Consider the following 16,409-nt stretch of genomic DNA (forward strand, 5'->3'; position numbering starts at 1 on the left):
AATAAAAACGAAGCTAGCCTTATCTGCTAATACGTTAACGCCATTTGATATCTTTATCACTAAATAATATATTAAGTATCGTTGATTCATTTGCTAGATAACAACATATAGCCGTTATTTTATTAGACACTTTTAACAATAACATATAGATGTTCACTGATAATTATATTTGGAACAAGGTGTGTGTAATGGATACAAGCGTTAAAAGTTATCGGGAAATGATAATCGTTAGATGACAAATTATTAATTGACTATTAAATATAGGTCTTCTGATATCTGTTAAATTTATTTGTATTTCAGTACAGTTTGGTGCACCTTAGAGTGTTTTGATTTGATAGTAATTATGAACAGTCATTTTCGTTGAAAGATCCGTACCTTGTACCGTACCTATCCTTACGCTCATTTAATACAAGTTAAGTTGCACTGAAACATCAGCGTCGTAATATTCCTCTTGCATGTAATAAAAAAATCATATCATATGAAAATGAACCAAAAAAAATAAAACAGGCACTCATTTTTAAGATACGTCTACTAGGGCTAAGGGGCCGTTCAAGTATTACGTAAGCACCAAGGCGGGGTGGGGGGGGTCTCTGTTTTGCTTATTTTGGATGACATGGGGGGTGAGGGGGTCTAGATGATGATTACGTCATCGTTAGTTATTTAAGTTTTTTCAGGGATTCCCGCAAATAATACATATGCGTAGGCACTCGCTTTGAGAACTGATTAGGGGAATTACTATTCACTTGTGAATTTGTCTAATAATTCACTCTCGTGCTGGCCGGCTGCAAGTGCGCATCTATCAGTATTGTTTTGTTTGGATTCTAAACGTATTGTAAGCATTGAAAGTTATCATTTGTGTTTATGTTGATGCAATTAGCCAAAGTTTAACGTTTTAATTATTTGATGATCTGATGTGCATTATTCAAAATTTAGAGCACCAAGATTTGAATAGCTCGATGAGAGTGACGTAGACATTCCAAAATCGGATGAAAGTGAGCAGACTCACAACACTGAGCAGCAATCCAATGTCATCGATAACATGGACTGAAGACTGTTCCGTATTGTTCCGTAATGTGTTCCGAAAATATTCTTAGTTATGTTCTTTATTTCTGATTATATTTTTTTGTAATTTACTCTATGTGTATCAGTTAAACCTAATATTTTCATGAATTTTCCTATTTTAAAAATAACAATATAAAAAAATATTTATTACTAAAAATGTTTACGTAAGCATAGGGGGAGGGGGTAAGTGCTTTGCTTACTTTTGATGACAAGGGGGGCGGGGGGGTAAAAAATGGTAAGAAATCTGCTCACGTAATACTTGAACGGCCCCTAAGCGGTAAATGTTAGATAAAAATTATAAATAAATCTTACCTAATTTTTGCCGAACTCAATGTGACGTTTATTTAATCCATTGTAGATTTATTTTTACTTCGTTAAATATACAAGACCTTGATTTAAATAAATTCCATATGTTGCTGTTAATTTAGTAAAATATACAAAACATTCATTAGAAACTATAAAATATAAAAAGAATAAGCACATTGACACTACGAACTACTGTTCGTTCAATGTGCTTCTTACAAAAGTGTGCGTCTTACAAAAGTCACGTCGCCGCTAACAGCGAGGGGGTGGAGAAGGCAACAACTCATAAAATTAAGCGATTTGGATGTGAGTTAGTCTAACTGTGAGGATCGTCGCGTTAGCACCGCTCGCCCCGGTCCATTGTTCCCGCCATAATGCGTTGACGTTCGGAAACGCGCTAATTGACGGATTGCTCAAGCTTTTTACTCTGTGACCTTTTTACGTGTTGTGATTGTCACGGATTCCGAACCGGTCAGGTGAGATAATTAATCGAGATATTAATACCGTGCTAAGTGATTATAATGGTTCAATAACATCTATATTATAAGCGGTTATCTGTGACGGAAAATAATCGTTTGTTTTTATTTTTTTTGGGAATTCCTGAACGTTAATCCGTTTGATTAATTAGGTATGTCAATGATATGCATGATTACCATGAGTAATTAAATATTTTGATTGTAGCCTATTCATTATGTAATTATTGACATTTTTATCAAAATATTTACTTTATTTATTTTTTAGATATCTCCCGCGGTTTAGTCTATGAGCTATTCCGGACTATAATAATCTATATCTATGCCAAATTTCATCGAGATAAGTTCAGTCTGTTGTTCTTATGTCATTGTTTACTGAACAAATCTCAAAATGTAAAAAAAATATTTTAGCGATACACCTAGGTACCTAACTTTTACAATAATAGTAACACAAAGGAGTAATTTATATTATTGTATCTTTATTGATAATGGCTTTGATGAAACATTATCCATTTAAAACGTCGATATTTTTATTGGGATGGTTGATGGTGTGATATTAAAAATAATAGTTACATAGGTACTATTTATTGTATAATATAATATGTATGTATGTAACTATAGGAAACCCTCAAAAATCAATGCTTTACTTGTGAAAATATTTCCGAGTAAGTAAATAAAATTACAGCAAGAAGTACAATCATGTCTTTTAAATAAATTTTGATAAAAAATAGATTATGCGATTTATTTAAAGCGGATTTGTTATACATATTAATAATTACGTATGTCATAAATTTGTCTGTTTGATTATTGATTGAATTGATTATTGTCTAAGATTAAAATACATTAACCAATTTGTCACCCGCGGCTTCGCCCGTGATGTTCTAAAACATTCCTTGAGAACCTAGGTTACCTATCTATTAAAAAAAGTCGCACCTAAATCCGTTGCATAGTTTAAAAGATGTAACCTTATCTAAAAGTTTAAAAATGTAACAAGAATCGTTGTGTGCGTGTATTGATTTAGTTCTTTCAATGAAATATATACGCTGAAAATTTACCTTTTATCTTCTATAATATAAAAATGAATCCCAAAATGTGTTGGTATTTGGTAAGCGCATAACTTGAGAACGGCTGAACCGATTTCGATAATTCTTTTTTTATTATATTCCTTGAAGTACGAGGATGGTTCTTATGTAGAGAAAACGTAATTATGTACCACGGGCGAAGCCGGGGCGGACCGCTAGTTTTATATAGATTTCTATCAAGTTTCCTTAAATCTTTTCTCTTTATGGACATTTCCGGCCGGTTTCCACGCTTGCTGATAATGTCCCTGATAGCCTACTTGGCGTATATTTCCATACATTTGGTATAAGAGTACGTACCTTAATTCAGAATTCTATAACTTCCTCATAATTATTCATATTCGCTTTATAGTTTATACATATTACTAGCGGTCCGCCCCGGCTTCGCCCGTGGTACATGTTTACGTTTTCTCTACATAAGAACCATCCTCGTACTTCAAGGAATATAATAAAAAAAGAATTATCGAAATCGGTTCAGCCAATCTCGAGTTATGCGCTTACCTTTTGCGATTCATTTTTATATATAAGATTGGATATATACTGAAGTAAATTTGAATTTTAACCATTTCTTTTATTTACTTATTTATATTACAAATTGTAGCTTTATAGGATTGAAAGATTCAGAGATAATTGCAAATTATAAATAAATAGACTCTATTGAAATCAAATTAAGATAAGAGAAAAATTAAATCATTATCGAGTATTGTTTTTTTTTTAATATTTTACAAGTGATAGTTAAAGTTAATTTTAAATGATTTTGTCTAATTATTAACTATTATCCTTAGATGGATAACTTATGTATTTCAAAAGCTGAGCTTCTATATATTATATATAGCACAAACAAATATACACTAGCTGCTCCCCGCGGTTTCACCCCCGTGACTCCGCTCCTGTTGGTCGTAGCGTGATGATATATAGCCTATAACCTTCCTCTATAAATGAGCTTTCTAACACCGAAAGAATTTTTTAAATCGGTCCAGTAGTTCCCGAGATTAGCGCGTTCAAACAAACAAACAAACAAACTCTTCAGCTTTATAATATTAGTATAGATAGGTACTTCAATTAATAATTACGTATAGTATAGGTTAGTTAAGTATATGATTTACAAACACTTCTTAGAATTTAAAACGAGTCAATAAGCGTGATAATTTATAATGCAAAGTAGGCATAAGTAAACTTTCTGAAAAGATCGTATAACTCTATGAACATCTGCTCAAGAATTTTGAAGTTGTGGTTTAATTAAGAATTTCACATAGTTACATAAACTTTAAAAACAATTCAACCCTTTTATCGATATTCGCAACCTATATGAATTATGAAACATGTACATCTTATCTTATATATAAAATTCTCGTGTCACAATGTTAGTCTGCATACTCCTCCGAAACGGGTGGACCGATTCTCATGAAATTTTCTGTGCATATCGGGTAAGTCTGAGAATCGGCCAACATCTATTTTTCATATATACCACGGGCGAAGCCGGGGCGGGCCGCTAGTAATATCTAAATTCTCAATACTGATATTATGTTATAACTATTTCCCTACACTAAGCGCTTAAATTATTTCTATTAAGTATGTACATTAACTAAAATAAAAATGTTCATACTCTTCCTGTATGCAAATTCAGCAAATCAAAATTAATATAACTAAACCTAACAATTATTAATTTAAAAAGTGCCTAATTTTATTTATTAATTAGATTACGAATACAATAAGATTCAATTGCAATTTGTGCTTTATTCTTTTTGTTATAGAATTAAAAATGGCGTGTGTGTATCTTTTGTTTGATTAGATATTATATGATTAATGACGTCAATGAAATGTATAAAGTAAGCGCAATTAATGAAATTGTAACGCCGATGCAAACTGCGCGGAATGCATTCATTGTTTCTCTGTAGGTACTGGTTAGATAACTGGCTATTACCCGTGTGTTCGCTTGCCTTTTAATTTTCAACATGTATATTGTATGAAGAAGAACACTTTTGTATAAAAATAAGCTTTGAAATTTGTAAGTAACTAGCCGATTTAGTAATTTAATGAAGTAATTTGTATTTTTCTTTCAGTAGTCGAAATTTACATAACGACACGTACCTACATATTATGTAGGATAGGTTATAGGTACTTTGTTAATTTTTATACCGGTTCTAGTACAAAAAATTGCTAGTTTTATAGATATTTTAGTTTAGACATAATCTACGAGAAAATAGCTTACCATTTGACGTGCATTTATCTTATCCCGCCATTCATTTCATCCCCTATTGCACAGCCTACAAGTTTTGTTGTCGCGGGGCAAAGTAAAATTTTATCTTTTATGAAATTCTGTAAGAAATAATTGTCTACTTATATTAAAATATATCAGATAGGTAATATGTAGGTACATAATACATGTGTGTAAAAAACATAAGTTGTATTGTAGGTACTCCACGACACTGGAATTCTATACAGAATATAATATTTAATTTTAAAGTTTAAATAGCAGGTAGATAAATGAAAATTAAACATAAAACACAATTCATTTATTGAAATTTTGCCTGTATGTGTGTTTTTGCGGGCTATAACTAACGAATGCACTAATTTTGACGGAACTTTCAATAGTAGCCTGATGAAACTTTTATTGGAAATATAAGGGTTGCCAACAAACTTATAAAATAATTTATTGCGACATCTTGCATAAATATAACATGTATCATATAATAATATTATGAATACGTTATAATAACTGTCCGGCCATCAGCAGACATCCTGCTGAATCAAAGGAATCAAAAATATACGAGGAAATGTAGCAATATGCTGTCCACTTTGATTTTCTGTCAAATGTCAAACATTCGCCACTTCCGACTATTAAAAATTACAATCATAATTTTGTTCAGACGTTCGTTCTTATTACAAGCTGTTAAGGTGTAATTTTGTGGTGTAAAATGACGTGGTGATGTATATATGTGTTGTCGGGTGTATCAAAGGGGCCACACACGGCGCGGATTTCCTTGCTCCTACGATATTGGATTATTGATTTTCTTTACCATCTTTTATGTTGGAAGATAAGAAATTATAATGGTGGATAGTGTGTTTAATTATTGTGGATGGAAGTGGCGATTTCCTATTAGAATTATTATTAAGAAGTCTATATTCATAAAGTCTATTATTTCTACACACTGCAAATACCTACTTACATAATGGTAAATACGCCGTGTTAATCATTTTTTAATATCTTTAATATGAGGGAATTTCCTCTTGTAATTTATTGTTGTTAGTTGTTACCTATGTACAGAATTTTTTAAACTATCGAGGCTTATTGGAAAACTTTATCGAATTAGGTATTATAATATGTCAAATGTAAATTAAACATAACTTACGTGAAAAACAATTGTTTTATAAAACTTCAATTTCCATAACAAATGCACACACATTAATATTAAACTACGATTTAAACTAAACTACCATTTACCAACTACCTTCATAATTTGAAATCAAATTACCTACCTTACAAGTTACAATTATTTAGTCTGTACCTGTTATTTAGATGTAAACCTCTAAAACGTTTAAAGCGCACTTGATGAAATACTAAAATAGAAACAATTCTGTAACCGAATACGTATGAAGATATTTCAGACCCGCCGACATACAGATTCGTTGCAATTTAATATCCATAGGGTTGCCACCGCGCACTTTATGGTATTCAGTTTGAAACGTTTAAATTTTCCGGCAATTTTGCTATCATACATATCTAAATGTCTAGTTTTAAGTAATTATGTATTTAGCAACGAATTCGTATTTAGATTTCTACCAATTTTATAACCGCCAAAGTTTGCAAGAATGTATGAATGTTTGTTTCTCTATGAATAGCTGAGTGTTTCAGAGATAAATTATAGTCTAGAACCTACCTTTTAGACGGTTAATGTACGCGAGTAACGCCGTGGGTTACAGTTAGTTATTGTACTGTATACATAAAACATTACGTTTAATTTACAGTAAAATCTATCTATAATTATATTTCTAATATATAATGTATCTTCAAAACTTTCATTTCGTCTACTTAAATTCATTACTAATTCTCCGTATTATTCAGTCAATTTATTTCCAATTCCCAATTCCTAAAAGTTCGTATTGACAACCCTAAATAGTCTCCAATAAAAATCAATCAACGCTCAGTAATGGTCGCTTGACCGAATGTTTTGTGTTCGCGTTTCATGTTGATAGTTGATACACTACGAATGCGCATTTATCTGTACATTATTATCTTATTGATAGCTTGAAGCAACATTTTTATTTTTTGTTAAATTGTAATTGATTATTTATACGAGATTTGGTGTGGGCAGGTTGTTGGAATGATTCGGTCATAGGGTAATCCGTAACATAGTAATGGATATAATAGTTATACATTGTTACATTTTAAAGAGTCTTTGCAATCAAAACTAAAAGTAGGGAATCTGTAGCATGATCATACTTTAGGTCCAACCAATATAAGACCCTGTTGAACCCACTTTAATATGAAAGTTCAGAATTTATGTAGTAAATTATTCAAATATAATTAAAAAATTATTAACACGCAAATTATATCATGCATAGGAATTAATTTTCTTAGATCAATCTCCTTAGATATTAGCAATCTATTTAAATAATGTCCCAACTATAATTAGGCAGTAATAAATCAGCCGTATTCGTAATAGAGTTGCAATTCTCGAATGTTAAGTGAGCTCCCAAAATAACTGAAACCAAGTCTAATTGAATCAAACACATATCGTTTGTTACAGGAAGCTCAGCACTTCAAAGGAGATCAAAAGAGCCGTCAATCCGGAGTTATTAAACGATACAATCATAAAAACAAACATGCAAGACTATTCACGAACGTAATATTGAGACACAGATGAGCGACACACAAGATTCGGTGGACACGCACAGCACAGACATGCAAACGGTGGTCTCCAGCTACATTCCGATCGGCCAGGACATACAGGACATAGGCACGGACGCGTACGCAGACTACGAGGGCATATGTAGCCCCGACGAGAAGATCAACGTCGAAGACGATAGAGACGTTATTGTAGACGACACAGTCAGTGAAAAGCAAGAAGATAATGACGCTGAACAGTGGCATAGTGCGGTACAGTCGAGTGGTAAAAGTGACGATAACGACAGTAAAGACGTGTTCGAGTTTTCGTGGCATCCACATGTGTACGGGAAGCCGCCTAAAAAGCCAACACCACATACGATAGAGTATATCCTGGGTTTGAACGACAGGGAGGATAGCAGGAAGGCAGTGAGTTCGTTGATGAGTGTGAAACGGTTTGACCGGAGTCAGGATAGGGCTGAGAACAAGCTGGTGCAGAATAGGTTACAGGAACAGTTGCTGCAGCGTAGTAGGAACAGTGATAGTGTGTTTGTGAAGGACGAACCTTTGAACTTGTCTGTGCCGAAGGCGTGGGGTGAAGATGATAAATTTAGTAAGGGTGAGTGTTCATTTATTTCAGTCTTATTAGTGTACTTAAGACGATACACAAAAAAAAATCCACTGCTTGGCGGGCGGAGTCTAATAGCTCGCTATCGCGAACGCGGGTGTGCGCGAAGTCATTCTTGCAAACTCGCCGCACTGCCGCTGGCCGACTCGGGACAAACATGTATGGAGTCGTCATACAGTTATAATATTGTTATACATTTATTCAATTGTTGATTTATTGGTTTTATTTTCTTGCTTATAAACAAATAATCTTCTTTCCAACAACTACACTTAGACATTATTAATAATTATTATTATTTCGTAATGTTTACTTTATTACAAAATAATACAGGTTATAAATAATCTTTAAAATAACAAAAAATATTGTTACTCTGAAAAAATGAAATGGTAATCAATAACGCGGACTACTGAATTGATTTAGATAGAATTTGATGCTGACGTAGATATTACATCATGCCCAGAAATGAAAGGTACTATTTCTGAAAGAAGTTATAAACCCTAATTCTTCTCAGTCAAAGTCAAGAGTGGAAGATATCACTAATACAGTAAAACTGATGCGAAACTTTGGATGTTAATTTGTATATTTTTTTGTTAGTTGTTACTTAATCACGTCAAGACTACATTACCAATTTTGATAAAATATAGCTAATTGCCTGGATTTACACATAGGATACTTTATCCGAACTGAACACTTCTGTGGGATAAAACAGGATTCACGATATAACCTAATTCCAAGCGGGCAAAGCCGCGGTCGGAATGATATTTTTTTAAAAAGAAAAATTGTTTAAAAAAAAAACACAAAATATATTGACGCATGTATTTATTTTTTGCACTCTATTATAATTGTAATTATTCATTACAAATAATCAAAATAAAATAGCCAGAACAAAGTTAGGCCCTGGTAGGGTAGGTAGGCAGGTACAGCAATGTGAGACGAACACTGGCTTATTTATACCAATAATAATGTATTATAAACATTAAATTAAGTTTACAACAAAAATACATAATATTAGCTAATGTGAAAACGAATCAACCAATCATCCCACAACAATGAAATGTGCACACAAATATTCATCCAAATCGGTTCATGTGATTAGGAGGAGTGACTGCAGCGCCATCTTCCGGGCCCAATTGTGTTTCCAGATCACCCAGGAACTCAATTTAATATACTTACACAAAATTTTTCGAAATTAAAACTCACATTACTATGTAAATATGAATATAAACCTGTTTTAGTACTAAGCAATTTCCCGCACAGGTGTAGTAAGTATAAATGAAATAAATATCAACATCAAATTCTTTATACAACATACTTATCTACCACCTACTAAGAAATGTAATTCTTGAAATTTTTTCGTATTTTTTTTAAATATAATACTACTCCAATGAGCTCCTGTTCCATATCACGTCCGCCATACTTCCACTAAGTTCACCATGATTTTTTATTTCTTTGCACTTTGTTGCTTTTTGCTAAAAATGGAATCATGCGATAAAACCAGTAGAACGTTGATAACATACATTTTTGACTGAATAAAGGTACTTACGAAGGAGTGGGTTCACATTGTGAACAATCAGTGGGTTTATTTTCCTTCTGGATTCCGGATTTCTGAAAAGATTATCTATGCTATAAATGAAAAAACCTTACACATTCGTTATGTACTTAAAACAGGGGTACATATCAAACATCGTCTATAATACAATTATCATCAAATTTAAAATAAAACCAACTTACTTCATTAATTTGTTCCAATTGTAAGCATTCTTTTTCCTCCAACCTTTATGTTTCTTCTTCTTATTTTCTTTATTGTCCCCATTTGTCTCATTTTGTCTTATCGTGTTGTCACCCTTTTTTACGATTGCGCGAGCGACACAAGTTCCCCGTGTGACGGCCGTAGCGGGAATGACTCGTGCAGCGATCGGGGTAGGAAGGTACAGGGCGGCTCTCGCTATATTGGCTGGTCGCGCGCTAATTTCAAGTATTTCTTGTTTATTTCAAAACCATCGCATATTTCAAAATTCTAAATCGGTAGACGTATAGGTTGAATATTTTATAGTTAATATCCAAAAAGTCGTAACTTTACGTTTGTTATTTTGAAGATGCCAGAGATTATAAAAAAATAACAATGAGAACTTTGTATTTTTTTTCTAACGAGAAAATATCATGGAATCATGTTTCTAAAACGGTAGACGTATTGTGTTACTATTGAACTTTCTTGTCAAGAATTTTCAGCACGACAACTTTAATAATATAAAAATTACGAAGGTTTGAAAAGGGCCGTAAATGTTAGAAAAATTAATTCATCACCTTAAGTTAAATTATAAACTATCTTGGTACATAATAATTATGGTTTAACATAAGTATGTACCTCTTTAACAGCTTTAAATTATTTTTTAAAAGACGTACTTATTAGTTTATAGAGTATACCTATTTCTCTCTTCACGGTTCACCTCATTTTAATACAAATTTAGTGCATCATCATAAAATTACACGCAAAATAAACAGATTATACGGAATCCGCACACTAATAGGTAGATAGGAAATTGAATGCTTGGATGTATTCCTCTTACTGATTTAAATAAATCATCCAATCTATTTCCAATGAATTGATCAAAGATGAACAATAACATTAATGTATCGTTGTACTAGACCATTCGAGTAGGCAGCCGTTTGAAGTCGATTATTAATCGAGCCTAATGGGTCGTCGATTAATCGTAGACGATGCCGCTAAATGTTGTATTACCCTACTTATATGAGGATTGTGTTTATACAAAATAATGAACTTATAAAACAAAATACTTCACTGTGAAGTGTTTACGTTTAAGCTTTTATATTTTGATTTAGACTTAAGATATTTATTTGATATTGAATTGTTTATTGTAATAATTGGTAGTACATAATATTTAATGTGATAACTTTTAAATGCTATGTGGTGTTTAAAATCAGTTTGTTTTTTATAATCTTAATTGAGAACACGTTTCTCTAGTGTTAAAATATTCTACGTTCTAGGCATATCAAAATTCTATAGCAAGCCTAATCAAAAGGTACATAACACTTTCTCTTTAATTCAATAGTTAACGCTTGATTGAATTAGCTTTAGATTAGCGATTTAGAGAGAAACAAATTATCAGATCATCTTCGATTCTATCGCATTTTTTACATTGGTTTTTCGCTACGATAGATAGCTGTCTAAAGTTTGAATGATGGAAGAACCAATTAACATATTATTAGTTTTTTGTTGGCTCTTCTCAATAAGAAATTCGGAGTTTGTTGAATGTATGATAATAACTCCTGTTGATCGAGGCGAAATTTGTATGCCTCGATAATTCGCTATCCACACTATAAAAATTCAAACAGGGTCTTCTGTTAGTATATTAATAATTATTATCTGTGATTATATTCAAAAGCTCTAAAATAAGACGCGAATCTTAGCGAATAGAAAAATATTTGAGATTTTCATGGACCCATGCCCCATTAGAATTGGAGTTAAAATTGCATTCAATTTGAGCAGATCCAATATCACGAGGTATTTTATCGACGGTAGCTGAATCCCACACACATTGACAAATAAACAAGTGCTTCCACGAACTTTGGCGGGGAGGTTACATAAAATATAACCTTTAATATCTGCAGTCTGCACATACACTTCAAATTGCACTCTATTAAAATCGATTATGGTCCAGTTTTGAAAACCACGTGTTATGATTTATGATTACGCGACCATCATTCACTCACAACTATACCGACATACTAATTTGTACCTTTAATCTTATATATAAAGTTTAATGTCCAATATCATAACATGCGAGTTACGTCGTTTTGCGCTGAGTGCACTATAAACCGGCCAAGTTGTAAATCAAAGTCAATTAGTGGAAAGTGGTCAGTGCTTGGTGTTTATATTTTTAGTCGTGTATTAAAGTCGTTAAATGCAACGCTTTTGTTCGTTTATGCGCCGCAATTAGCTTTATTGAATGCAATTATGCTTTAAATTATTTTTCATATTGAAATATATTTTGGTTTTGGTTGTAACCGAATTATTTTTTGACCATTAGCTGGGTCCACACCGGCCGATCCACCGCGATCCGATCGCGCGCGGCAGGCGCGCGATCCAAAGATGCGGGCGGTGTGGACGTGCCGCGCGCGATCCATGCACGCGTTTTGCCGCGCGCGATCCCTACCTCGTGCGATCCGTTAGCGGGCGGTTTTTGTACCCGCTTCAAAGGTGCCTCAGTTGCGTGATGCGCGCGGTGTGGACGGTTGTGTTGGATCGCGCGATCCACCTCACCATGGACATCTCAGAAAGTCGAATATTTCAAATTGAATAGCATTCATTCTTGCAAAATTGTGTTCCACTTCATCTGAAACTAACTCTGCGTACAGCTGAGTCCCAGATTCCTCGATTTTTGTAAAGTTGTTTCACCCAAAACCGTCGATTTCTTTTTTTTGATTTTTTGCGCAAACATTTCAGTATAATAAAAGTTACTGCTGCAACGGCAAGACGCCGCCGTTGTTCGTGTGACTCCATATCGTACAAGAGTTAGACTGGCTGAATCACGGATCGCCTTAGGATCACTTGGAGCGCATATTTTGGATCGCAAGTTTTTAAAGTGGATCGGCCTAACATGATCCACGATCCATGCTCCGCGATCCTGGATCGCGGATCGCGGGATCACTGGATCGGCCGGTGTGGACCCAGCTATTTATTAGCGTCGGCTAACTTTAGATGGACAAATTAAATGTTTATACTTAGTAAAAATTACTGTGAATGGTTTGATTATTTTGTTGGTGTTTTACCTTTATAAGTTGAACATAAAAAATTAATCGTTTCGTAACTACGTTTCAGTAATTAATTCGTAAAATATAGTAACATTTTTAGTAGTAACAAAATTAGTTAGTAGGTAGCTAGCTAACTAATTTTGTTACTACTAAAAATGTTACTAATTTTTACGAATTAATTACTGAAACGTTAACATCTAAAACACTCTAAAACTGGAAATAAAAGAAAGAAATAAGTACAAATTCCAAAATTTTTAAACAATTAAACAACAATTTTATTACATATTAGTAATAATATGGACTTAACTATTTAGGTTATAATTCTTTGGCGCGAAAATTAATCTTCTAAATGCATCCAGACTGCTTTCCGTACGTCATCACTCAAATAAAACACTGTTGTTAAATTAAACTATCATAATATACGACACAATAAGTACTTAGCTATTTACAGACTCTATATAAAGTGCCAAGCAAATGTCGTATGTCTTCAGCTTAAATCGTTCCATTAGTACTTTTACAATCAATATTCGAACCATGATTCTAAAACAAACACAGAACAAACAAAAATAACCTCTATTCCAAGGAGATAAAGTGCACACGACCAGCAAATTATTACGTGGCGAAAATAGCTCCATTCTAATCTCAAGTCTTTGGCTTGCATTTATTGTGGCGTTTTAATCGAGATCCGTGTATTGCAAGCTTTATGGAAGCGCGCGAAATGTCTGCTAATCAATTTTCGACTTTATAGCTTTGACATACGGTTCTGGTCGTCGAGTTTACATAGTAGATTATGAATTTGGAATTTGGAATTCGAATGTCCGAGCAATAAGCTATCAAGCGATGCAGCTGCGTCCGTCGTCGGGGTTGCCAATTTATTTTTAAATATTAATGTTGCTAATACATACAGATAATATCGTAGACAGAGAAAGATATAGGTGGATTATTGTAAGTCTGTGGTGTTAGCGCGTCAATTGTAGGGGATATTTGTAACGTTGATGTATTCAGGCTGTCTTCGATGAGATGTGAATAATTAGGTTCGTTATTGGTACATTTATCTAGTTAATATATTTTTAAATTGAAATTTTCTTGGGTTTAGATTTGGGAATAAAAATTATAATTGATGATTCAATATATTAATTTGGTTTAAAATTGTGAATTATATTGAAAAGTAGGATAATATAATTAAGAGAATGTATTTGGTAAATAAATGTTTTATAAAATTGTCCATTTCCTAGTGTTGCCATCCCTATAACGGCCGTTCGATTTGTAAATGCTACAGTCAATTAATACGTCCACACTAGGGAATTACTCTTTTATGGCTGGTAACACTCACTTATACGTACTTAATTTTCGTTTAATGTCATTGTAGATGAAATTTATGTACATGTAATGTATGTAATTCTTTATATACCTAGTTACTAAACTTTTACCTTACCTTGGGCTTGGTAATATAGGTTATATTTTTGATAGGTAGGTAATATTCCAATATAATAAAGCCAAGGGCTGGCGCAAGCTTTTTTCTTTATAACAATGTGTCAAAATCTGAAAGGATGGAAAAATAATAATAAAAACTTTCATTTTTTACTATAAGTAATTATATACTTAGGTAAATACCATGGACGGGTAATACATTAATTTTACTTGCAGCTGTAGTACAATTAAGAAACAACACACCTACTTTCAGATTTAAAATATCTTTTATTTATTTAATCTTATATTATAGGTTACAGAGTACCCATATTAAAGATATAAAACATATCAACATGTGTCGAAAAAGTAAAATAATAAAATGGCGCTGAATTGAGCCACTCAAATCCTGCATTCTCTTTGTTGTTTTGATTTTCGATCGAGATGTTAGTGCTAATGTGAATAATGCTAAAGACTGCTTCACGTTGCATGAGCGAGCGGTGATATATTATTTTTATTTAGTTAAATATTACAATAATAATCTAATGAATCAATAATTAATATAAAATCATTATGGTAATAAACGACTAATAATTCATGTAGAAAATACAACTGAAATCACACATTTTATAAAAATCCACATGTAAAACGAAGAGTTATAAACTTACAAACTATTTTGGGTTTTTTACAATAAATTATAGGTAACTGTTTTATCCGAAATAAAAACATAACACTGCAAAATTTCACAACAAAAACACAACCTAAATCGCGTTCAATCTACTATAGCACAGACTAATAATAATTTACTACGTATACAAATTATAGTAAGTATATCTTAGTAGTATATCCAATACTATGGTTCATCTCACCTATGATTAGTTTCTACCACAGATAACATATAATAATTATACTAGTAGTTTCTATTAGTCACAGATAGTAAAATGAAAAATCCTAAACTAGAACAGATTACTAAATCCTACTATCCTATCCTATCCTACTAAGGCTACTAATATCCAGTATCCTATTATCCTACTATCCGACTAATATTATAAATGCGAAAGTTTGTGAGGATGGATGTGTGTGTACGTATGTTTGTTACTCTTTCATGTAAATACTATTGAACCGATTACAATGAAATTTAGCACACATATAGAGGGTAACTTGGATTAACACAAAGGACAGGTTTTATCCCGGAAAACCCACGGGAACGGGAACTATGCTATTTTTTTTGAAAACGCGGGCGAAGCTCCGGGCGGAAAGCTAGTACTTTCTACCTAAATACTAGCTTATAGATTTCTAGCCTCTCAGCGTACAACCACAACCAAAAGTGTATATTTGCGGACACTTAAGCTCGCTTCCTCCGATCGCTTTAATCTTCTCCACTCGACAGTACTTAGATAAATCACTAGCCTAGATTAGCAGCGAATAAGTGCACTGTTTTAGCTATAAATATCTAGACTATTTTAAACCGATTGCGAAAAAGAGGGCATGGTTTGATTGTATGTTTTGTTGTTTCTAACGTGATAATACCTAAGTTGATTTTTTTTAAGTGAGGCGTGAAGAAATTAATAAGTACCTAATTGAGAAACCAAAAAAAAAAATTCGAATAATGTGTGTTTAAAATTTTGCGTTAAGCTAATTAATGAGTAATTTAAAATACAATATAGGAGAAAGATAATTTAATTATCATCTGTATTAAATAATATTGCATAAAAAACTCAATTGTAAGTACATTTTTGCAATTATACTATTATACTATAAACGAAGCATAGATATCAATTGAGAATGTACTCTATAAACGATGCAATTAATAAACAATTAGCCTTTATACAGTACGGCTGCGCCATAAATGATAG

General features: G+C 32.7%; 1 protein-coding gene across 1 annotated transcript in view; it reads left to right on the forward strand.

The window, feature by feature from the left end:
- Positions 1 to 1,687: 1,687 nt before the first annotated feature.
- LOC149899874 (uncharacterized) overlaps positions 1,688 to 16,409 on the forward strand; it is a 73,843-nt gene continuing 59,121 nt past the window's right edge. Inside the window, exons 1-2 of the mRNA XM_090113722.1 lie at positions 1,688 to 1,841; positions 7,669 to 8,364. Coding sequence (XP_089969848.1) covers positions 7,782 to 8,364 — 583 coding nt within the window. The 5' untranslated portion in view covers positions 1,688 to 1,841; positions 7,669 to 7,781. The remainder of the gene's footprint in view (positions 1,842 to 7,668; positions 8,365 to 16,409) is intronic.

Source organism: Colias eurytheme, chromosome 20 (genome assembly GCF_061535395.1).
Source record: "Colias eurytheme isolate Ceu_HAF_F1 chromosome 20, ilColEury1 Martin Lab GWU primary, whole genome shotgun sequence".
NCBI lineage: Eukaryota > Metazoa > Arthropoda > Insecta > Lepidoptera > Pieridae > Colias > Colias eurytheme.